The sequence below is a fragment of the Wyeomyia smithii genome, chromosome 2 (genome assembly GCF_029784165.1).
Source record: "Wyeomyia smithii strain HCP4-BCI-WySm-NY-G18 chromosome 2, ASM2978416v1, whole genome shotgun sequence".
Classification (NCBI taxonomy): Eukaryota; Metazoa; Arthropoda; class Insecta; order Diptera; family Culicidae; genus Wyeomyia; species Wyeomyia smithii.
The window spans coordinates 76,568,552-76,591,694 of record NC_073695.1 but is presented as its reverse complement, the minus strand read 5'-3'; the positions used below and the strand labels follow the sequence as shown (position 1 = coordinate 76,591,694).

At 37.5% G+C, this 23,143-nt stretch overlaps 1 protein-coding gene across 1 annotated transcript in view; it reads right to left on the bottom strand.

Annotated features, from left to right (window-relative positions):
- Window positions 1-8,822: 8,822 nt before the first annotated feature.
- Window positions 8,823-23,143, bottom strand: part of LOC129719694 (lipase 3-like) — a 45,313-nt gene continuing 30,992 nt past the window's right edge. The window contains exons 2-3 of the mRNA XM_055671089.1: window positions 9,406-9,969; window positions 8,823-9,347 (exon numbers count right to left, since the gene is read on the bottom strand). Coding sequence (XP_055527064.1) covers window positions 8,823-9,347; window positions 9,406-9,969 — 1,089 coding nt within the window. The remainder of the gene's footprint in view (window positions 9,348-9,405; window positions 9,970-23,143) is intronic.

Genomic DNA, 23,143 nt, shown 5'->3' with positions numbered 1-23,143 from the left:
AGTACCCACCACTTCCTGGGGCACCAAAAACCCCTCGTGCACCCATTTCTCGATCAGAAGACATAAAAGAAACAGGGTTCATAAAATTCTCTGATATTGTGGACTGGATATTTAAAACATTCAACATACCAAATACCCTTCAAAACATTCTTCTTGCCCTTCTCCCTACAGTGAAAACCTTTTTGAAGCAACTCACAGCAACTTGGCCCCTCATTTCAGCTATCGTATCTTTTGATGACTAATACGTCGAAAGAGGTTAGGAATTTTGTCACTGTGTTACAGTGGAACTGCAGAAGAATCATCCCCAAATTCGATTTATTTCCACATTTGATAAACACATACAATTGTGATGCGTTCGCGCTCTGTGAAACTTTTCTCAATTCAAATGACCAACTTAATTTCCATGATTTCAACATCATTCGTCGAGATCGAGACTCACACGGTGGAGGGGTACTTTTAGGGATCAAAAAGTGCTATTCTTTTTTCAGAATCGACCTCCCCTCGATCTCGAATATTGAAGTTGTTGCCATTCAAACGAATATGGATGGAAAAGACCTTTGCCTTGTTTCGTTATATATTCCCCCATCTGCGCGGATTGAACAGAAGCAACTCCTTGATATAGCTGAATTGCTTTCCGCACCTTTTTTGATTCTGGGAGATTTTAACTCTCACTGTTCGCTATGGGGGTCGCTGTACGACGACAACCGATCTTCTTTAATCTGTAACTTGATCGACGACTTCAATATGACACTTTTGAACACTGGGGAAGCGACACGTGTACCTAATCCTCCAGCACGTGAAAGCGTGCTTTACCTATCCCTCTGCTCGACATCACTAGCGTTAGATTGCCAGTGGAAAGTAATCAACGATCCCCACGGTAGTGATCATCTTCCAATCGTTATATCAATTGCTAATGGTTCAACTCCCCCGAACCCAATCAATATTTCCTACGACCTTACACGTAATATAGATTGGAAGCGTTATGAGTCTATTATAGCGGAATCTATCGAGACTCACGAGGAACTTCCTCCGGAGAAAGAATACGCGTTCTTAGCTGGCTTGATAATCGACGCCGCGACTCAAGCTCAGACGAAACCGATACCCGGGGTAACGATTAGACAGCGCCCTCCCAACAAATGGTGGGACAAAGAGTGCTCTGAGCTGTACGCGCGAAGGTCCGCGGCGTATAAGGACTACCGGGAGTACGGCACTGTCGACCTACTTCGAAAGTACGAGGCACTAGGCAGGCAGATGAAGAGCTTAGTAAAGCCAAAAAACGCCAATTGAAAATGAAGTCACACGTCAATTTGATTTAATTTCTTTCCAGAATTTTTTACCTGCAGAAATAATTGAAACTAACTTGAATGAGATTAAATCAATTATTAAAAATTTTAAAAATATGAAAGCACCTGGTGACGATGGAGTCTTTAATATATTAATCAAACATCTCCCTGAGAGCACAATGGAATTTTTAGTGAAAATTTTCAATTGCTGCTTCAAAATTGCCTATTTTCCCAAATTATGGAAAAACGCAAAAATTACTCCAATTTTAAAACCGGATAAGAACCCAGCTGAAGTTTCAAGTTATCGACCAATCAGTTTGCTTTCTTCAATAAGTAAACTGTTTGAGAGAATTATTCTTAACAGAATGATGTCACACATCAACAAAAATTCAATTTTTGCAAATGAACAGTTTGGATTTCGCCATGGGCATTCCACTACTCATCAATTGCTCAGAGTTACTAATATGATACGAGCTAACAAATCTGAAGGTTATTCCACTGGAGCTGCTCTTTTAGACATAGAAAAAGCATTCGACAGTGTTTGGCATGAAGGTTTGATTGCGAAATTGCAAACATTTAATTTTTTAATTTTCCTAATCAAAATTTTGAAAAATTATCTTACTGATCGAACTCTGCAGGTTGTCTATCAGAATTCAAAATCTGATAGATTTCCTGTCAGAGCAGGTGTGCCTCAAGGTTTTGTCTTGGGTCCAGTCCTGTACAACATATTCACTTCAGATCTTCCTGATTTGCCTCCAGGATGCACAAGTCATTGTTCTGCGATGACACAAGCATTTCCGTAAAAGGAAAAAGTCTTCGTGTCATATGCAGTCGATTACAGAAAAGTTTAGATATTTATTCTTCCTACTTGCAAAAGTGGAAAATCTCTCCCAATGCTTCTAAAACTCAAATGATAATTTTTCCGCATAAGCCTAGGGCTTCTTTCCTCAAGCCAAACAATAATCACGTTGTCAAGATGAATGGGGTTATTTTAAGTTGGTCTGACAAGGTTAAGTACTTGGGACTAATTTATGATAAAAAACTTATTTTCAAAGAGCACATTGAGAGTATACAAGCCAAGTGCATCAAATATACGAGATGTTTATATCCTCTCATTAACAGGAATTCTAAACTTTGTTTAAAGAACAAACTTTTGATTTACAAACAAATTTTTAGACCAGCAATGCTTTATGCTGTACCGATCTGGTCAAGTTGCTGTTCAACAAGGAAGAAAACGCTCCAAAGGATTCAGCATAAAATTCTGGAAATGATTTTGAAGCGTCCTCCTTGGTTTGGTACACTCGAATTACATAGACTTACTGGTGTATGTCAAATAAAATTATTAACAATTTTCGACAAAAATCGTTGCAATCCTCAATTGCTACGATAAGCTCTCTTTATAGTCAATAAGTTAGCAATTAAGTTAGTTGTAAGTTCACTTTCCTTTCTTGACAAGTAGGTATAAATCCCTACGAATGATAAGTCCTAATTGCGAAAGCAAACAAATCCTAACAATTAAAATTACAAATTTCTAACAGTGTTGAGAAGTCACCATTTGTGATTGGACACACATACTCATTATTTACTAATATTTATCAAAAATACTTAAGCTACTAACAAATCCCCCCCCCCCCCCTAAAAAAAAGTAAAGGCGAAAAAACGCGGGTACTGGCGGCGGTTCGTAAACGCGTTGTCGAGGGAAACAGCGATGAGCACTCTGTGGGATACCGCCAGGCGCATGCGGAACCGTGACGTTTCGAATGAGAGTGACGAGTATTCAGATCGCTGGATACTCGATTTTGCCAAAAAGGTCTGTCCGGACTCTGTACCGGAACAGAAAACCTTTCGCGACGCGTTTTTAGTAACTACGGAAGAGCCTCCATTTTCGATGTTGGAATTTTCAATGGCTCTGCTGTCGTGCAACAATAAAGCTCCAGGGTTAGATAGAATAAAATTCAACCTGTTGAAGAATCTACCCGACTCTGCAAAAAGACGCTTGTTGAATTTGTTCAACAAGTTTCTTGAGCTAAATATTGTTCCGCATGACTGGAGGGAGGTAGAAGTCATTGCTATTCGGAAACCCGGGAAACCTGCCTCTGATCACAATTCATATAGGCCGATTGCGATGCTCTCTTAGCTGTGGAGAAAATGATCCTCTTACGGTTAGACAAATGGGTCGAAACAAACGGTTTACTTTCAGATACTCAATTTGGCTTTCGCCGGGGCAAAGGGACGAACGATTGCCTAGCGTTGCTTTCTACTGAAATTCAACTCGCATTTGCTCGAGAGAAGAGCAAATGGCTTCGGCGTTCTTGTATATTAAGGGGGCTTTTGACTCTGTCTCTGTAGAAGTTTTAAGCGCGAAACTTCATTCGCAGGGACTTTCACCAAATTTGAATAACTTTTTGCTCAATTTGTTGTCAGAAAAGCATATGTATTTCTCACATGGCGATTCGACAACTTCCCGAATTAGTTACATGGGCCTTCCCCAGGGCTCATGTTTAAGTCCTCTCTTATATAATTTTTACGTCAATGACATCGATGAATGTCTTGCAAATTCATGCACGCTAAGGCAACTTGCAGACGATAGCGTTGTATCCATTACTGGTAGCGAGGCTAGCGATCTGCAAGGACCATTGCAAGATACCTTAGACAATTTGACTGAATGGGCTCTTAAGCTGTGTATCGAATTCTCTCCGGAGAAAACTGAGTTGGTCGTTTTTTCTAGGAAGCATAACCCAGCTCAGCTGCAGCTCCTACTAACGGGTAAAACGATCTCTCAGGTTTTAGTCGCTAAATATATCGGGGTCTGGTTCGACTCTAAATGCACCTGGGCTTGTCATATTAGGTATCTGACACGAAAATGCCAACAGAGGATTAATTTTCTTCGTACGATTACTGGAACCTGGTGGGGTGCTCACCCAGGAGACCTTCTAAGGTTATAGCAAACAACAATACTGTCAGTTCTTGAATACGGTTGTTTCTGCTTTCGCTCCGCTGCAAACACGCATATTTTGAAACTAGAAATAATACAATATCGTTGTTTGCGTATTGCCTTGGGTTGCATGCAGTCGACCCATACGATGAGTCTTGAAGTGCTAGCGGGTATTCTTCCGTCGAAACATCGTTTTTGGAATCTCTCTTACCGGTTACTAATTCGATGTACGGTCGTGAACACATTAGTAATTGAAAATTTCGAGAGGTTGGTCGACCTTCAATCCCAAACCAGATTTATGACTTTATATTTTGACTACAAGGCTCAAGATATTAACCCTTCTTCATACGTTCCCTTCAATGTCGCACTTTTAGATACTTCTAACAATGCTATATTCTTCGACACCACCATGAAAGAAGACATTATTGGTATCCCGGATCAATTGCGCCCACAAGAGATCCCTAAGATTTTTTCAAATAAGTTTAAACATGTGAGTTGTGATAAAATGTTTTATACTGATGGATCTAATCTAGATGAGTCCACTGGCTTCGGTGTTTGTCACGAAAATTTTACCGCCTCCTACAAACTCGATGCTCCTGCTTCCGTGTACGTCGCAGAGCTTGCTGCCATTCAGTACTCTCTTGGGATCACCGAAACCCTGTCCAACCCTGTCAGTGCCATTGAGGCTCTGCGATCGATGAAGACTGTGAAGCACACCCCGTATTTCCTGGGGAAAATACGGCGGTTTTTAAGTGATAAAAATTACCGGGTTACCTTAGCGTGGGTCCCTTCTCATTTTTCCATTCCGGGCAATGAAAAGGCTGACGCTTTAGCTAAGGTGGGTGCTATTGATGGCGATATTTATGTAAGACCAATTGCTTATGATCAATTTTATAGCATTTTGCGTCAGAGAACACTCAACAGTTGGCAATCATCATGGAACTCAGATGAACTGGGACGGTGGCTACATTCCATTTTTCCTAAGGTATCGACGAAAGCATGGTTCAAGGGGTTGGATGTAGGTCGGGACTTCATTCGCGTGATGTCCAGACTTATGTCCAATCACTACACGTTAAACACGCACCTCTTTCGTATAGGGCTTGTAGACAGTAATCACTGCGTTTGTGGTGATGGCTACCATGACATCGAGCATGTTGTTTGGTCGTGTGCCGAATTCTGTGATGTTAGGTCCGAGCTTATAGATTCCCTCCGGGCCCGAGGAAAACAACCGAACGTTCCCGTTAGAGACATTCTGGGAAGCGGTGATCTTCAGTACATGACACAACTGTACTGTTTTTTGAAAAAGACTGACATTAAAATTTAATATTCTTTTGTCTATTTGTCAGAATACCCGTATACGGTGCTGGAGACACGAACACGAAGAGCCTAAATCTACGTTTGAAAAACAAAAAGAACACCAGTCGAAACACAAATAGATCAAATATCTTAATTAGTTTTAAGCAAGAATTGTATCTCCCCTCCTCTCACCTTTAATCCTCACTAGTGGCTCGTAGTCGGACGCGAGAAATAAAAAAAATGCCTCCCTCCTTTTCCCGCTAATCTAGAATTAATAAAAAGTGTATTTGGCTCAGTTAAACTTAAAATTGTATCGTGCCGTGTCAAATAAACCATATTTAAATTAATTGCATCAACATTCAATTTATATTTAAACATTGTTAATTAACACAAAAAACAAAAAACGGTAAAAAAGAAAACAAAAAATAGATTAGTGGGAAAGTCAAATTAAATAAATCAAAACTCGAAATATTATCTGTTATTTAAACTAAAAATTTATTTAAAGCAGGTATTAGACGAAGCAAATATTTGCGATTTTTCAATACAGATTTTATTTTGTGCAAATAAAAATCGTACCAAAAATAGCAAATATTTGCGTCGTATAATACCTGCTTAAGATTCAGATAATATTTTGACGTGGTACTATGTCTTTGTTTTCTACACGGAGGTACCATCTGTAAAATTGAAAATGAAACTGGCAAATGTAACGTCAGATTTCAAACGATTATAACAGCATAACGACATGATGGATAATATCAAACAGTATGTTGTTGAATAGATGAAATGTTGGACAACTTCGTAATACGCTAGTTATCGTTCATTTTTCATTGCCCAGCGGTGAAAATTGTTAAAAGGATTCAAGGACAAATTTACGCGATCCAATCACATCCGAGCATGCCAAGCACAAATGACATGGAACCAACCATTTACTGTGACATTCTATTTATCAGTATCAAAGAAAAAAAATTACAGTCTTCTCACCCAACAGGTCAGTTAATATTTGCTTTCATGAACTTAGACTAATTTGTTGTCTCGAAGAGAAAGGGTTTTCGAAATGTTTGAAATAGGGTTTGCAATATTCCCGAGAATAGATTTCCCGGGAAACGGGAATGAAGAATATCATTTCCCGGGAATTCCCGGGAACCGGGAAAGGAAAAAATCCTTAGCAAAAATGAGATTTCAAATAAAGTTTATTAATAAAAAGTTTCAAACAATCGTTTACAATTTAATTATCAATTGAAAAACAAAATTTATTCAAGTTCACTCCAGAAATTCATGAACAATCGTCTATCAATCGCCTCAGTTCCGCTGACAATTTTTCGTTAGGCCCAAATAATGTAGTTCACTTCTGTAAAACTTTGCTTAAGATCGCCGAGTCACCGGTGGTGTTTGATTTCTAAAATACTTCTAAATTACCGATTCCAGCTCTTGCCACATTTCATTAGAAACTGAAGAGTCCAATACTTTTAGTTTGTTGGAGATAACGCTGAGTGTTTAGCAGCCAGATTTTAGAGCATTTGAATGCCTTCGTAATTAATGTGAAATCGCGGCCACGACCCAAGTTACACTGACTGAGTTTTATTAATTTATTTATTTCTGGTCGCATTGATTTACGGGTTTCAATTTTTTTTTATCAATTTACTGGTTTCAAAATTTTTTGTCAATGAACAGAGAAAAAATTAAGCAACTATCCGCTTAGTAGTAAACACACTAGTAAAAAAAGACATGAGACGAAGAAAATATTTCTTAATTTATCGTTTACTAAATAAGACAGCATATATTTTTGACAAATAAATTAAGAAAATAGTTTGATATTACACGGCAAGCAAATATTGATCGTCGTTGCAAGCAAATATTTGCTTCGTATAATGCACACTATGAAGCTGCTCTACACTTCTACGACGTAAGTTTCGTGTTTTGATACGATATTTAGTTTTATTGCAATATTGTATGTAAAATTTTCCGAGGAGCTTGGGAATCCCGGGATCCCGGGAATCAATATGCCTATTCCCGGGATCCGGGAATCCCGGGAAAAAGGCAATTCCCGGGAAATCGTTCCCGGGATTGCAAACCCTAGTTTGAAACAACGCTCTTTCTTAAACAATTTGTTCACCTGCAGTTAGAACCCAATACAAAATGATAAAAAAGACGTGCTAGTAAAGGCAACAGTATCGTACAGTACAGGTGGAGCAGAATGCCGTTGGTTTATTATTGCAGCGGTACACGATTTATTTTCGTATGCTTTCAAGGAAAAACTGCAATGCTGCTGCAATTTTTCTCATGAATATTGTTACCATAAAAACCATAAATTACTCAACAAGAATTAAACATTAAACATTAGGCGGGGGCCTAGCGTGGTTGGCAACGTCTCCGCTAACCACACTGGACGCTTGGGTTCGAATCCCCCAACGCCGACATAGGTGTGTGTCGATGGTTGTGGGGTGGCGTGATCCACTCACAACCAATCCAACTGGTCTAGATTCAATCTTAGCCGACACCGGGAGATTTTCTGAGGCGAAAAATCTCTGGGATAACGTCTTCCATCGCATGAGAAAGTAAAATCGTTGGCGCCGGTCCGTGATTCAACGGGGTCGTAAGTTAGGGTCCTGGGTGGAGTCGCCTTCCCGGGCGTCGGTGATTGGCACAACAACAGTGGCCGGACTAGACCGACGAAAAATAAGCGAGAATAAAAAAAAATAACATTTTCGAAACAGTTTTAAGTTATTGTTTCATCGATGTTCACTGGATTGTCGTGACCGGCGTTACCGTGCTGAATCGAAACCCGTACAGTATCGAAATCCGTACACCTTGATGTTTTTCGTCAGTTTTAAGCATTATAGAAATGAAAATTCATATGATAGTTACATGTTTGTACATGTAATTATCATATTTATTTTCATTTTTATAATGCTTAAAACTGACGTAAAACATCAAGGTGTACGGATTTCGATACTGTACGGGTTTCGATCCAGCACGGTATATTGAATGAGTAAATTCCTAAAAAATACAAATTTATAGAATAGAGCCGGCCAAAATCAAAAATATTTTTCAACATTCCAACATTGTTAGGTGATATTTTTTGTTTGTAGCTTAACAAATAATATACTCCTTGACAAAACCATCAAACAAATATGAGCAAAATAAGATCGAAATTCCACCAAAACTTTTTGCATTTAACTTATAAGCTCTGTTTTAATTTTTATAATTTCTAGAACGAAATATACAAAATGCTCGGACTGAAGAAAATAGGTGTTTTTTAAAATTAATAGATACATTTGTCTTTACAGAATTCTATTTGGATAACCCGATCAACCCTCTTCCTCGATACTGGCGAGAATCCTCTCGTACAACACCTGCCTGATGTCGGCGGCTAGCAGAAAGTCCATATGCCTGAAGGAGGCATTCGGAAGTTGGTACAGTGCGACCAGATTCGGCAGTTCTTGCGCAAGTCGTCGAACATCCTCCGGGTGCGTGAGCTTGTCATTCAGCGCATAGTAGATGCTAACAGGGGTGCGAACGTTTGTTAGATTGTAGTCGGGAGGTTCGACTGAGTTGTAGATTTGAGTGTTATTTTCCGGTCCGTAATCGAATTGCCGAAAGTGTCCCGAGGTGACTTCTTGTCCGAAATGGAAAAATTGCTTGATGGATGCGCCGGCTGGAATGTGCCCGATGAGTACTGGAAGGATTGCTGAATCCAAATTCCAGTATTCACTGGTGGACGAAATAATATCGACACAGTACATTCCGTTACTTGGACATAACGTGTTCGCAATTTGATTGTAGAACGGCTCGGAGGGAGAAATTTGATGAATACCCAGCATATTCGCGACGCTCTGCAGAAAATTATTAACATGGGTCTTAATTATTCCCAATTTATATAATCATTCTTACCGTAGCAGCTTCCAAGTGTGTTGCAAGATACTTTAGTAAAGGTTGGTTTAAATGATTCAAATATGCAGCAGGCGCTAGTGCGTACAGCTTCGTAATTTTCTCATTATAATCCGGCAGCAGTGATGTCATCACAAAAAATGCTGTCGTACCCTGAGAATGGCCAATGTAGTGCAGCTTGTCGATGCTGCGTGTTTTTAGGATGAAATCCACCATCATCGGTACATCGTAGAAGCCTATTTCATGCCAAGAAAAATCCCAAAATTCTTTCATGTCCATTGTCAAATAGCTATGCTCTCTTCCGTAGCGATTTCCTCTGGCATTGCCGAGCCAAACGTCGTACCCTTGATCTGAGAGCAAATACGGCAGTGCATGTTTGGGTCCAATCAGAATCCAGTCGCCAGAGGAACCCAACAATCCGTGCATCAAAAATACGGGTCTCTTCCGGGTATCAAAAGGACCGGTAGACGGTGATGCCTTAAGACGATGCATCTCTATAACAAATCCATCGTAAGCTTCCAACTTATACGTTTCAGTTTCATAACCGTATTTGGATGTGATCTGTGGCTAAAATACACAGAAAGGTATTAATGCGACATAATAGAGAAAAGATTTGGTGGCTCTGATCTTACCGTCTTGAGGTTTCTGTCTTCATAGTCAACGTGGAAATGACATAAGACTGCTGTAACGCAAAATGTGAGAGTCAATATTAGTGATTCTATCATTGCTGTATTGTATATGGCTGCTCCATTCTTGTAGTGATATTTATAAAGTGCGGTATGTATGCGGGTGAACGGTTGACGTTTTCGAGTAACATCAAACAACGTAATCCTAATTCCCTAACAAAAAAAAAACATCAAACCTTTTAAATACCGAGCGTAGTGGATTTTTTTACATTGTCGTTATATGGAAAGCTAAAGTCGATTTGGTTTAAATTGAGTACCTTGTTGGCAATGTACAAATAGAAATACTTAATGAATATAAAAGGCATGTTTTTGTTTTCTAAGTATGTGTGGTGATGCATCTCAACATATTTTTGAGGAATGCTCATAAACTTCCATCCATCTCCCAGATGGTCTCGAGGTACGATGCTGGCCTAACAAGCCAGTCGCCGTAGGTTCGAGTCTCGGCTCGGGAGAAACTGTTAGTGTCAGTAGGATCGTAGCGCTAGCCCCATTTTTCACAATTATAAATTTTTAAAGCTTCTTCAAAAAAATATAATTGTGGTATTTTATTACAATTGAAAATAATAACAATTGACATCTTGCCATATCGAGCTATCATTCATATTGTTATTCTATTTTAAAAGTATTAGTAAAATAGTTGAATCATAATTTAGATTAATAATTATACACATACAGCATCGCGTGATTTTTTTTTGGCAACACCTTTTCGAAGATCTTTGAATAACGTTTGACAACATAACAGTCATAATCCCATTTACAAGAAATAGAAAGTATAATATTGCAACTCTTAAGTTGGGAGACACACAGTTGGTGCTATCCAAGCGAACCAAGTACATAGGTGTTATGCTTGACCATAAGCTCAACTGGAACGACCATCTAGAGTATGCAATCTCAAAAGCAAACAACGCTTTTTGGGCTTGCAGCAATACATTTGGCAAAAAATGGGGACTCGAGCCGAGGATGATTCACTGGATATACTCGGCAATAGTGAGACCCAGAGTAACTTATGCCTCGCTAGTGTGGTGGCCCAAAACTTCACAATTATCAGCTCATAAAAAGTTAGATAAACTACAACGTCATGCATGCTTATCAACAACAGGAGCAATGGCCAGTGCACCATCCAAAGCCCTAGAAGCTCTTTTATATCTTCTACCCTCACATCAGTATGTACAACTTGAAGCCGAAAAAAGTGCTCTCAGGCTAAAACGTGTTAAAACTTTTCAGGAAGGGGATCTAAAGGGACATCTACGAATCCTCAAAGATTTCCAACTGAACACGTTAATAACCATGAATGTGGACTGGATGGACGCTGGAACTAACTTCAATGTTCCTTTTAAAGTGATTGAAACCAATCGCAGTGAATGGGAAGAAGGAGGTCCCAAAGTTCGTCCTGGATCAGTCATATTTTATACAGATGGCTCTAAAATGGGCGAGTCTACAGGCGCTGGGGTCACTGGACCAGGAATCAATATATCAATTCCAATGGGGCAGTGGCTCACAGTTTTTCAAGCGGAAATAAATGCTATTCTAACATGCACAAGTATTTGCTTGGCTAGGAAATACAGGTATGCCAATATCTGCATTTTCTCAGATAGTCAAGCAGCTCTCAATACACATGTCAGTCGAAGTTGGTATGGGATTGTATTCAATCCCTACGACAACTAACTGTAATAAACGTTGTCAATCTATACTGGGTGCCTGGTCACTGTGGTATAGAAGGAAATGAAAAAGCCGATCTCTTAGCAAGAATTGGTGCTTCAACTGCTTTCGTCGGGCCGGAGCCATTCTGTGGGGTATCTTCATCCTGTTTGAAATCTGAGCTAAGAGGCTGGGAATCAATGATGATTGATGCCAACTGGAAGTCTTACTCCAAAGCAAGGCAATCTAAAACATGTAAAAGAATCACACGGAACCTACTCAGTATGAATAAAGCTGAGTACGTTAACTGGCCTGCTTACTGGGCACTGTCCGAGTAAGTATTACCTTAGAAAATTAGGTAAACTGACAGATGACTTATGTCGTTTCTGTAATTCTGAAGTAGAAACCTCGGAACACTTACTGTGCCAATGCAGCGCATTAATTCAGCAAAGACTGCGTATTCTTGGAAAAAGTATCCTCACGCCTAACGAGATATGGTCTGCTGAATTAATGAAGGTAAGGAACTTCATCGAAGAAGTCATACCTTCTTGGGGTGAAATGCAAAGTCTGGGTGCGACTATCACTGATACTCATAGTGATGGAACGAACTGACAGTGCATAAAAATTAACGCGGAGTATACCACAATATATCTAACTGATGGTAGCAGTGGTCATAGGCTCCTACAGGAAAAAAAACGTTTGACAAAAAAAAACATAGCAGAAAATCATCATTACGCTGAAGTCACTTTTGACGAGGAAATACGAAGCATCCAATATAGTGTAATGATGAAACTCATGCAAACTCCGAGATTCGCGTACCGCATAAGGAAAATTTCGCATAAACTCGAGTGAGGGGCTGGCGAGGCGACACTCTCGGAATTTGAAAAATCTTTGTGGGTGCGTAGGTCTTACCAAACCTATCAACTTTGCATTCTTTCATAAAATTATCAAGACTAAATTTTTAAAAGGGCTGAAGATAGAGCCTTGCTAAACGCATGCTTCGACCACGTTACTTCCGTTCTTCTGATTTTTGCTCACATATTCTCCTCTACCTGTCAAACGCCTGGGAGAACTAGAATTTCCCTTACATAGAGTGAAAACTGCCCACATTTAGTCGAGCATTTTAGTCGCTGAGTTCGTTTGTCGAAAAAGGTGATGTTAAATAAATTAAATTAAATTACACTATTGTTGTTTCACTCGCTTTAGTCAACAAAGATACACATACCGAAAGTTTAACTCTCAGAAGTCACGTAATGAAGGCTAATGTGCAGAAATTTAGTCTTCATTGTATAGCCAAGAAAACGATTGACTCTTATTGGAAACTGGCTCAACCCGTAGCCGGTAGAACAGCAGCTGATATTAGCACAGCAAGGCTGAGCAGGCGACTCATTCGATCGCAGCGTTCCACAGCAGACGGACCAACCGGCGCACAGTGGCAGGTCGCTGAACAGAAGTCGTAAAAAACCTAAAAGTCTTTTTTAAATGACTGGAAATTACATATTATTACAATTTTAGGGTGGGAGTTCATTTCTGATGTCGGAGAATGTTGAAAATAGCAATTTTTGCACCTAAAGTGCCGTTAGACCTTTTCCATGATTATTTTTTTTTACTCCGATCATGCTTAAAATTCTAATAGGAATACCACTCTTAAATTTATCTCAATACCTATATTCATCTCGTTGCTCGTATTTGTCCAATTTACTGCGAAATTTTAGTTTTCTATTTAAATAAAAGTAGTTTTAATTTTACCTCTCGATTCAGTCGAGTAGTCGGAAGTTAGAGCGATGAGAAGAGCGAAATAAGAGCGATAAGACGAGTATGAGTGCTATGATGAATTTCAGAGATTCTCTTCTTTGTTCTTCGTCGAAAAACTTTAGATTCGTATTTTTTTATTTGGTTCTTATGGTACTCCTTTATGGTTTAGAGTGGTGCAAAAATAGACATATTTAAAATAATTTATTTTGGAAAATTTGTAGCTTTCAAACCGTTTAACCAATTCAAGATTTTTCTACAACAAATTATAGGTATTTTAAGTTGAAACCTTATTGAATGCAAAAATGGCCGACTTCGAGTCACCACTTCGAATTTTCAAAAACACAAGACTCGGAAATACTCATTGCGTTCCCTATGGAAATTCTATTTTATGTTTGTTTCACCACAGCAAACATAAAATAGCATTTTCACAGGGAACGCATTAACTATTTCCGAGTCTTGTGCTTTCGAAAATTCGAAGTGGTAACTCGAAGTCGGCCATTTTTAGATTCAATGAAGTTTCACTTTAAAGAAGAATATGAGATCGTACGGTAGTTTATTTTACCGTCATTGGAAATGTAAAACGATATATTTTTCTCTCATCAATTCAATTTTTCCTCTCTTCATTCATCTTGTAGTACTGAAAGCGATTTACAAGTTTGAATAAAAATGCTTGCGAATACTGAAAAAAACTTCAAGTGTACTTTCCAGTCAATCATTTTGTACGAAACTTAATAGTTTACAGGTGACCACCATACGTCTCCATAGTTTTTATTTTTCAAAATATCACCCTATGAGCAACGATGTGCAAAACGGGACCTAAAACCTGAAAAGAACAATAAATTTCCTATGGGCTGTTGGTTATCCGATCGTTCCGAACTGTTTAACAAGATTGTACAGTATAAATGAAATTATAAATACTTGTTTGTTTTGGCTTCCATGCAATATGTTTTACCTCCATTGAGAAATTGGTTGTATTTTTGGCAAGTCTTGAAAATTCCACTAAAAGTACATAAATTTCCCTTCAAAATGAAAGTGGCTGAATCAAAATCAGATCAATACTGACTGTGTTACCAAAAATCGATATCTCAACTGATTATCATAAAACTTTGGGAAACGGTCATTCACACACAGTTTGAGAATCTTCGGAGAAATGTTAAACATAAAAAATATTGACATGAAAAATCGAGTTTTTTTTCCGGCCTCCGACCACTGTGCGGCGAACCGTAACACTGCATGATGAATATGTCTGGACATGTTAAAAATTTGGTCCGGATCTATCTCTTCAACTCTTCTGAAATGGACATTTCTAAGAAATAAAGTTTTCAAACAAGAAATATTTAATATCCAGTATTTTTCACTTTTTTGCTTTTGAACGCCCATGTGTCTCATAGGGGAACTGCTCCATTATTCATCTCAGCCCGTATATTCATCTTATTCAACATGTAAATACAATTGAAAACAGGAAAAAACGCATATTTTCTTCTCAAACCAATCTGCTAATCCATGGAATGGATTCTTCTTAGTTCACTTTAGATTCCTCATAAAGTATAATCCTCAAAAACTCACTTGAAAGCACTAAATTTGATATTATAGTCGCGCATCTGCACTCGAAAACTCATTTAATTCAATCACCTACCTCAGAAAACAAAATCCGCACATTGTTCTATACGGTTACAACGGGACTCGTTCAGTAGCCAACCTAAGTTTTTTCATCACTAGCGGACCACTTTTTATTTTAATCACTAAACAAAATCACTCACTATACTAAGAATACATTAATCTTTTTTTTAATCATTTCTGATGTCGGAGAATGTTGAAAATAGCAATTTTTGCACCTAAAGTGCCGTTAGACCTTTTCCATGATTATTTTTTTTTACTCCGATCATGCTTAAAATTCTAATAGGAATACCACTCTTAAATTTATCTCAATACCTATATTCATCTCGTTGCTCGTATTTGTCCAATTTACTGCGAAATTTTAGTTTTCTTTTTAAATAAAAGTAGTTTTAATTTTACCTCTCGATTCAGTCGAGTAGTCGGAAGTTAGAGCGATGAGAAGAGCGAAATAAGAGCGATAAGACGAGTATGAGTGCTATGATGAATTTCAGAGATTCTCTTCTTTGTTCTTCGTCGAAAAACTTTAGATTCGTATTTTTTTATTTGGTTCTTATGGTACTCCTTTATGGTTTAGAGTGGTGCAAAAATAGACATATTTAAAATAATTTATTTTGGAAAATTTGTAGCTTTCAAACCGTTTAACCAATTCAAGATTTTTCTACAACAAATTATAGGTATTTTAAGTTGAAACCTTATTGAATGCAAAAATGGCCGACTTCGAGTCACCACTTCGAATTTTCAAAAACACAAGACTCGGAAATACTCATTGCGTTCCCTATGGAAATTCTATTTTATGTTTGTTTCACCACAGCAAACATAAAATAGCATTTTCACAGGGAACGCATTAACTATTTCCGAGTCTTGTGCTTTCGAAAATTCGAAGTGGTAACTCGAAGTCGGCCATTTTTAGATTCAATGAAGTTTCACTTTAAAGAAGAATATGAGATCGTACGGTAGTTTATTTTACCGTCATTGGAAATGTAAAACGATATATTTTTCTCTCATCAATTCAATTTTTCCTCTCTTCATTCATCTTGTAGTACTGAAAGCGATTTACAAGTTTGAATAAAAATGCTTGCGAATACTGAAAAAAACTTCAAGTGTACTTTCCAGTCAATCATTTTGTACGAAACTTAATAGTTTACAGGTGACCACCATACGTCTCCATAGTTTTTATTTTTCAAAATATCACCCTATGAGCAACGATGTGCAAAACGGGACCTAAAACCTGAAAAGAACAATAAATTTCCTATGGGCTGTTGGTTATCCGATCGTTCCGAACTGTTTAACAAGATTGTACAGTATAAATGAAATTATAAATACTTGTTTGTTTTGGCTTCCATGCAATATGTTTTACCTCCATTGAGAAATTGGTTGTATTTTTGGCAAGTCTTGAAAATTCCACTAAAAGTACATAAATTTCCCTTCAAAATGAAAGTGGCTGAATCAAAATCAGATCAATACTGACTGTGTTACCAAAAATCGATATCTCAACTGATTATCATAAAACTTTGGGAAACGGTCATTCACACACAGTTTGAGAATCTTCGGAGAAATGTTAAACATAAAAAATATTGACATGAAAAATCGAGTTTTTTTCCGGCCTCCGACCACTGTGCGGCGAACCGTAACACTGCATGATGAATATGTCTGGACATGTTAAAAATTTGGTCCGGATCTATCTCTTCAGCTCTTCTGAAATGGACATTTCTAAGAAATAAAGTTTTCAAACAAGAAATATTTAATATCCAGTATTTTTCACTTTTTTGCTTTTGAACGCCCATGTGTCTCATCGACGTACGATTATTGTAAATAGGGGAACTGCTCCATTATTCATCTCAGCCCGTATATTCATCTTATTCAACATGTAAATACAATTGAAAACAGGAAAAAACGCATATTTTCTTCTCAAACCAATCTGCTAATCCATGGAATGGATTCTTCTTAGTTCACTTTAGATTCCTCATAAAGTATAATCCTCAAAAACTCACTTGAAAGCACTAAATTTGATATTATAGTCGCGCATCTGCACTCGAAAACTCATTTAATTCAATCACCTACCTCGAAAAACAAAATCCGCACATTGTTCTATACGGTTACAACGGGACTCGTTCAGTAGCCAACCTAAGTTTTTTCATCACTAGCGGACCACTTTTTATTTTAATCACTAAACAAAATCACTCACTATACTAAGAATACATTAATCTTTGAAACGTTCACCTCAAATTTCCTAAAACAAGCTTGAATTAGCAGAAATATATGAGATGAATTTCTACAATTCCTAAATTTCAACTGTATGTATTTTCATCTGTTCTCACGGCGTTGAAGAAAGTCAAAAGTTGCCAAATCAGTTTCTGTTATTACGAAAAAATCATACTAAAATTGTTGAATCATTCCGACATAATTGACATAAATCTACAGCACTGTAGTGGTTACCTAGGTTACCAATTTTGCACGTAAACAACTGCAGCGGATATCTAGGTAACCTACTACGACGGGCTGCGGATACGTTCATTCATGATAAAGTGTTTCATTCATGATTAACAGTGTAATGAATATGGGGGCGTCGTGAGATGAATAATTGAGCAGTGATTCAGGTTTTGAGATGGATATGGAAGCGTTGTAAAAAACGGTTTTGTTTTACAAAATTCAGGATAAGTCTAGCTAATTTTACTAAATATACAATGTTAAACTATTCCATAAGAGTACGTAGGCATATTTAGCTTATTTGTTCAATGATTTCGTGAAAATTAGTTCCCCTATTTAAGAAAAGTTGTCAAGGGAATAGTTCAAGGAAATTGTCCTATATCTCATTAAAAATATTAAAAATATTTAATTTGAAATTCTGCACTCAAAAAAAAAAAATATTGATTTTTAAAATAAATAAATCATGTCTGCTATATAGTTTCAAAAAAGAATCAAGTACAGTAGTACTTCCACTAGTGAATCGAGAAAAAATAGGAAATATAGAAAAAAGTAAGATCAAATCAATCAATATTCGGTAAATAGATTGGGGACTCAGCAGACACTCTAAATAAACATCGTAAGAACGGCTTTTAGAAAAATCTGCGTAAGAACGTGTAAGCTCTGAAATCCACGTGAAAAAACTGCGTAAATTTTGAAATTCTCGTAAAAAATACATGAAAAGTGACATATGCAGTGTGTTTGTGTTAACAACATTTTTATGGAGAATTCGGTGTTATTTTTTATTCACAGAAAGAAAATAAGGGGGATTATTTACGATTTTATTTTCGTGTTGGCAGCACTGGTATGGTGTCATTCACAAATTCTGTAAGGACTTTTTTCGCAATTTACGACCCTCCCTCCTTTCTTTCCTTTTCCCCCCTTCAAATCTTATTTAACATTTCTTTCTATGGAAAAATATGGAATTAATTTAAGAACATGTTTAGTTTTCAACAAATATTTCACTTATATTCAACAAATTTGTAGTGAATAAAAAACAGAACAAGATAATCAATTTAGTTCATATCAAGTTAAGGTAAATAAGACTGAAAACTAAGTGAACAAACAAAAGTGTTTATTCATATTCATTCATCTGGGGTGGATTCGCTGCTCGCCCAGGGTTCATCCATTGGTATCTTAACGAGATAGTTCTGAAATAATTTAGGTTGCCCCTAATAACTACAGAACACAGAAGTGCATCAAAACGCTGCAGAGTAATTGCTCGCCGGATTCATCGCTTCTACACGCAAAAGTTCAAGCTTTAATCATCCAATGTGTCCTTTCAATTCGCACAGAATTTGCTCTGACTTCGCACAACCAATGCGTGAAACGCATAATGCAAAAGTTGTACAAGGAATACATTAACAGAGATCAAAATCAGAATATGTATCATATACACAAAAATCGTAATGTCTCGGTAAACTTCGGCTTCGGGCGAACGATCAGTTTCGAGGCGCTCAAAAAACCGTTCTTTACTTTCGCGAGCCGGTGCGTTTCAACGGCTCGTGCATCCCTAAAAATCGTCAGCAACCGAAACAGCCAATAGCGAGCCTTGTTGCCGCGGAAGTTATTGACGCTGGTGCCAGTAACGTAGAACCGAATGCATGTGAATGAAACCAGAGTCATAATTAAATGCAAAATGTTTTGGACTAATCTCATGTTTTTGTTTATTGTTAATGATTGAATGATTTTTTCAAATGACCTGATTCATGAAAGTGAATCGATCAGACAATAATTTCTTCAATGGAGTCAGTACCCAACTTATCAGTATTGATTGCTGGTTGCACTGTTCTAACGATGCCAACCTTCTGAACAACGGCTGATGCTTTATAAGTGTAGTGGTTTGGAGCTGCGCAATACATTCAAAATACGCTAGAGCATCAAATGCGTTATGCCCAACGCACATGCGTTGTACTGGTTCTAATTTCAATCAGTAAATGCGCTAATTTCGCTCATAAATGATGTGGTTACGCACACTCCAACTTTTGCGTGTACGTTTGATTACTAGAAAACTCGTTTAGCCTCTGAAAAAGTTATCTCTGCTAGGGGCTCCAAAACTCCCAAGAATGGTTGAAAAGCTATAATTTTTAATTTTTTTCCAGTTTGGGCAAAACTTGTGTTTACCAGTATTACCCATGCATCCATAAAAAACAATGGAATCATTGAACCAGTTTTGTAGAGGATTTTGGACAAAACGTTACCGTCAACGGCCAGCGATGCATGATATGGGACTTTTTGTTTTCCAAATTTCCAGATCTGAGCTTCATGACGTGTGGTTTCAACAAGACGCCTGCATATGCCACTCAACACGTAAAACAATGGTCATTTTAACGAATGAAATGTGAAATTGTGAGAAATCTATTGCTCGTTTACTGTCGTGCCCAGCAGCAAATTCTACCCATTAGCATTTTAAGCAGATTTGGCCAGTGACATTTTTGAAAAAATATATGAACTAAATAACTTTGTTTTGAAAAATGGAAAAACCTAAAAACTTATTGTCCTCTCTCATAAAAGCATTTGTACGAAATTGTATCGAAGTGCGTCTAAGACAAACTGAGACAGACTTGCTTATTGATTTAGTAAGACGGAATTGTCATTAGCAGCAGCTTAGGTTCTGTAAACTGGCCACTGAGATCATACGGTTGGACGCCACTTGATCATTTTCTGAGGGGCTACGTAAAGTCGTTGGTGTATGTGAACCATCCCAACACTTTTGAGGCATTACAAGACAACATAGCACGTGTTACTAGTGGAAATTTGGACTAGTGCAAATCTGGACTTTCCGTATGGACTATTTGAAACGCAGCAGTGGTCAATATTTACATGAGGTAAGAACCGATTCATCGATTCCATTCCAAGATTTTTTATTCATACTGCATTTTTATATGCTTTGTTTAACTTTCAAAAAAAGGCTCCTGAAAATCACTGGTATCGAATTCAGTTGATACGATTGATTCACCAATGCGTGCAGAGGTACGAAGAAGTGATTCTACAGTTTAACAACGTTCGATCTCACATTGTCAAACCCATTGAAACCTAAGTTGAAATGCTTAAATGGGACGTCTTCTTCAACCTCGAATTATTACTTTGAAGGTTAATGCCACATGGCTGATCACCAGTTTTACTTAAATTAGATACAAAATTCGATAAAATTAACTGTACTTGAATAAACAAAAACAATTACTGAGAACTGAAAACTGAAACCGATGTTAAAGACTGTTGGTATTGAAACGGTTATCGGTAGTTACTATATACTGACGTATATTACAAGCTGGGGGACAATATTTTTGTTTTCAGTGTTACTTTATCACAGTTACTCCACATTGTGTAGACAGCATGATATACATTTAACATACTTATGCGACCTTCACCAAGTTCTCGGTTTCAACGGTGCACTGGGGCAGCCGTTTGTTGTTCAGAAACATCTTCAGTAGATCGTCGCATTTTCAGCTCTATGATCGAGTGTCACATCACTTTGCCAGCATTCGAATATTTGCCGTCAGTGGGAACAGCAGTAACAAAACAACGCCATACAGTGAGCGCTATTGCAAGTTGAAATGTGTAATCCATTCTCTTACTCGCTTGAGAGTTCAATCAATAAAAAATAACATCATAAAAAAATTATTCGTCTTACACCTAGCAAATGTGTTGATAAATTAGTCCAAAGCACAGTTACTTCTTGTTGGCTTTTACAGTCTATTTTTAGTGTGCAGTTACAGAAAAATCATAAAACAAGTGATAACGGGTTGAATAAACGTTGGTTGGGGTTTGGGGAGAACTGGATGATTAGAAGTTGCATCAAAGAAAGCAATTACATTACATTCGAAAAAAAAAACTGAACAAACAGTGATTCCCAACAGCTGTATTTGCAAATAAACTGTTGTTTTCGGTCTTATCCATTTATTTGACATAAGTAAATAGTTTACGACAATTTCGGGTTTCTGTTACCGCTGCCTAGGCTGCCCGATTCAGTCTACAACGAGAAAGTAAAACCCGCGGTGTTCTATTTACTCTAAAGCACTACCAGTAGACACATAATTCAATTCCGTTTTTCGGTAACTCCACCATCTATCAACGCGTATCGTTTTGTTTGTTGTTCTGGATTCGCTTGGCTTGCTTTCGAGTGAATCTGCAACTGAAACCGGAAAATGAATTTTATTTAAATTTTGGTGCGTTTGTTTTCTATATTGGCTTGGGTTTCGTTAGCTTTTTACTTATCAAGCGATTGTTATCTGTGACGTGAAATTGTGAATTTACCTTTGGTAGCGGTGTGCGTAAAGGGCTTGTACAGCACACTGCTAACCAATTGTTGGTCGGTAGGCAAATTGGTATCTTAGGGTTTCTATGGAGTGTCTTGCATACGGGTATCATTCGAGCGCGTGATCATTGATAAGAATTCCACAAAAGCTAAACGAGGTTGATAACTCTTCAGTCAACAGTTGGTTTAGCTTGTAGCGGAGAGTTTTCTACGCAAGAAATTTGTTTTCCATACAAAGTATGGATAGCGATCGTTTTGGATTTGGACACCTATTTTTACTGTTTTACTGTTGGGTTCACACGCAATGTAGTTTAGTCGGTTCGTAGGGAAAATCAAGACAATTGCAGTAGGAAACGGAAGCCTATCTGCATTAACTAATCATGTCGGATATTCACAATATAAAGAGGTACATAGAGAGACTGTTTTTAATTTATAGTAGTTCTATGGGTAAGCCTTACAAGTACCTCATTAAAAATTTGAACCAACCTATACATTAGACACGGTTGAGCGCTGTATGGTGCGTTCTCTGATTTTACTACATCTGACACATACTAACAATAACGGAGTTTTTTTCCTCGAAATTTAGCGTATAATGTGTTTTCCATTGCGTGACAGCAGCCAGATTGTGACGTTTGATAGCACAGCGTGTTGATTTTCTTTTAATGGGATAGATTCCGAATGTTTGCTTAGTAATTTACCGTTTCGTTTACCCCATTCTTCATTCTAGGCCGGGCTGGCGAGGCCTTTTAGGGTAGTTATGCCTAAATTTACGACCCCCGGCGAAGGATTGTTTTCTAGAAACACAAAGGTATCCATTAGGCATTGGTTTTTGATTGGAATTTGCTTTAGCCACGAGAAAGAGTAGAGTTATTTCGTTCAAATAGTAGACTCGCAAATGGTTGAAAAATGCCTATCATTTGGGGAGAATCAGCATATTTTAAATGTCAGTAAAAATATAAAACTGTAGCCTAAATTACGAGATAATAAATTTGTTAAAAATATTAATTTATTTTATTCAATTTTTTTCCTATGCGGATATTTGTTGATTGGATTAAAAATAAAGAAAATGTTTTCTGCAAGCTATCTTTAAAAAACTGACAATTTTTTTAGACGCGTTTAGTAATTATATTTTTCAATACAAGTTGCAAATAATATGTCATCAAACTACATATTACTTAAGTAGGTAATGGAATTTGATGTGAAGCATGCTTGTTGAAAAGGTTCACCAATATCATTACTTAGTTTCAGTATCGTAATTGTTCAGTTGAGTAAGAACAAAACGACACATTTATTGCTAAGGTACTCTATAATGAGTAAACCCGTG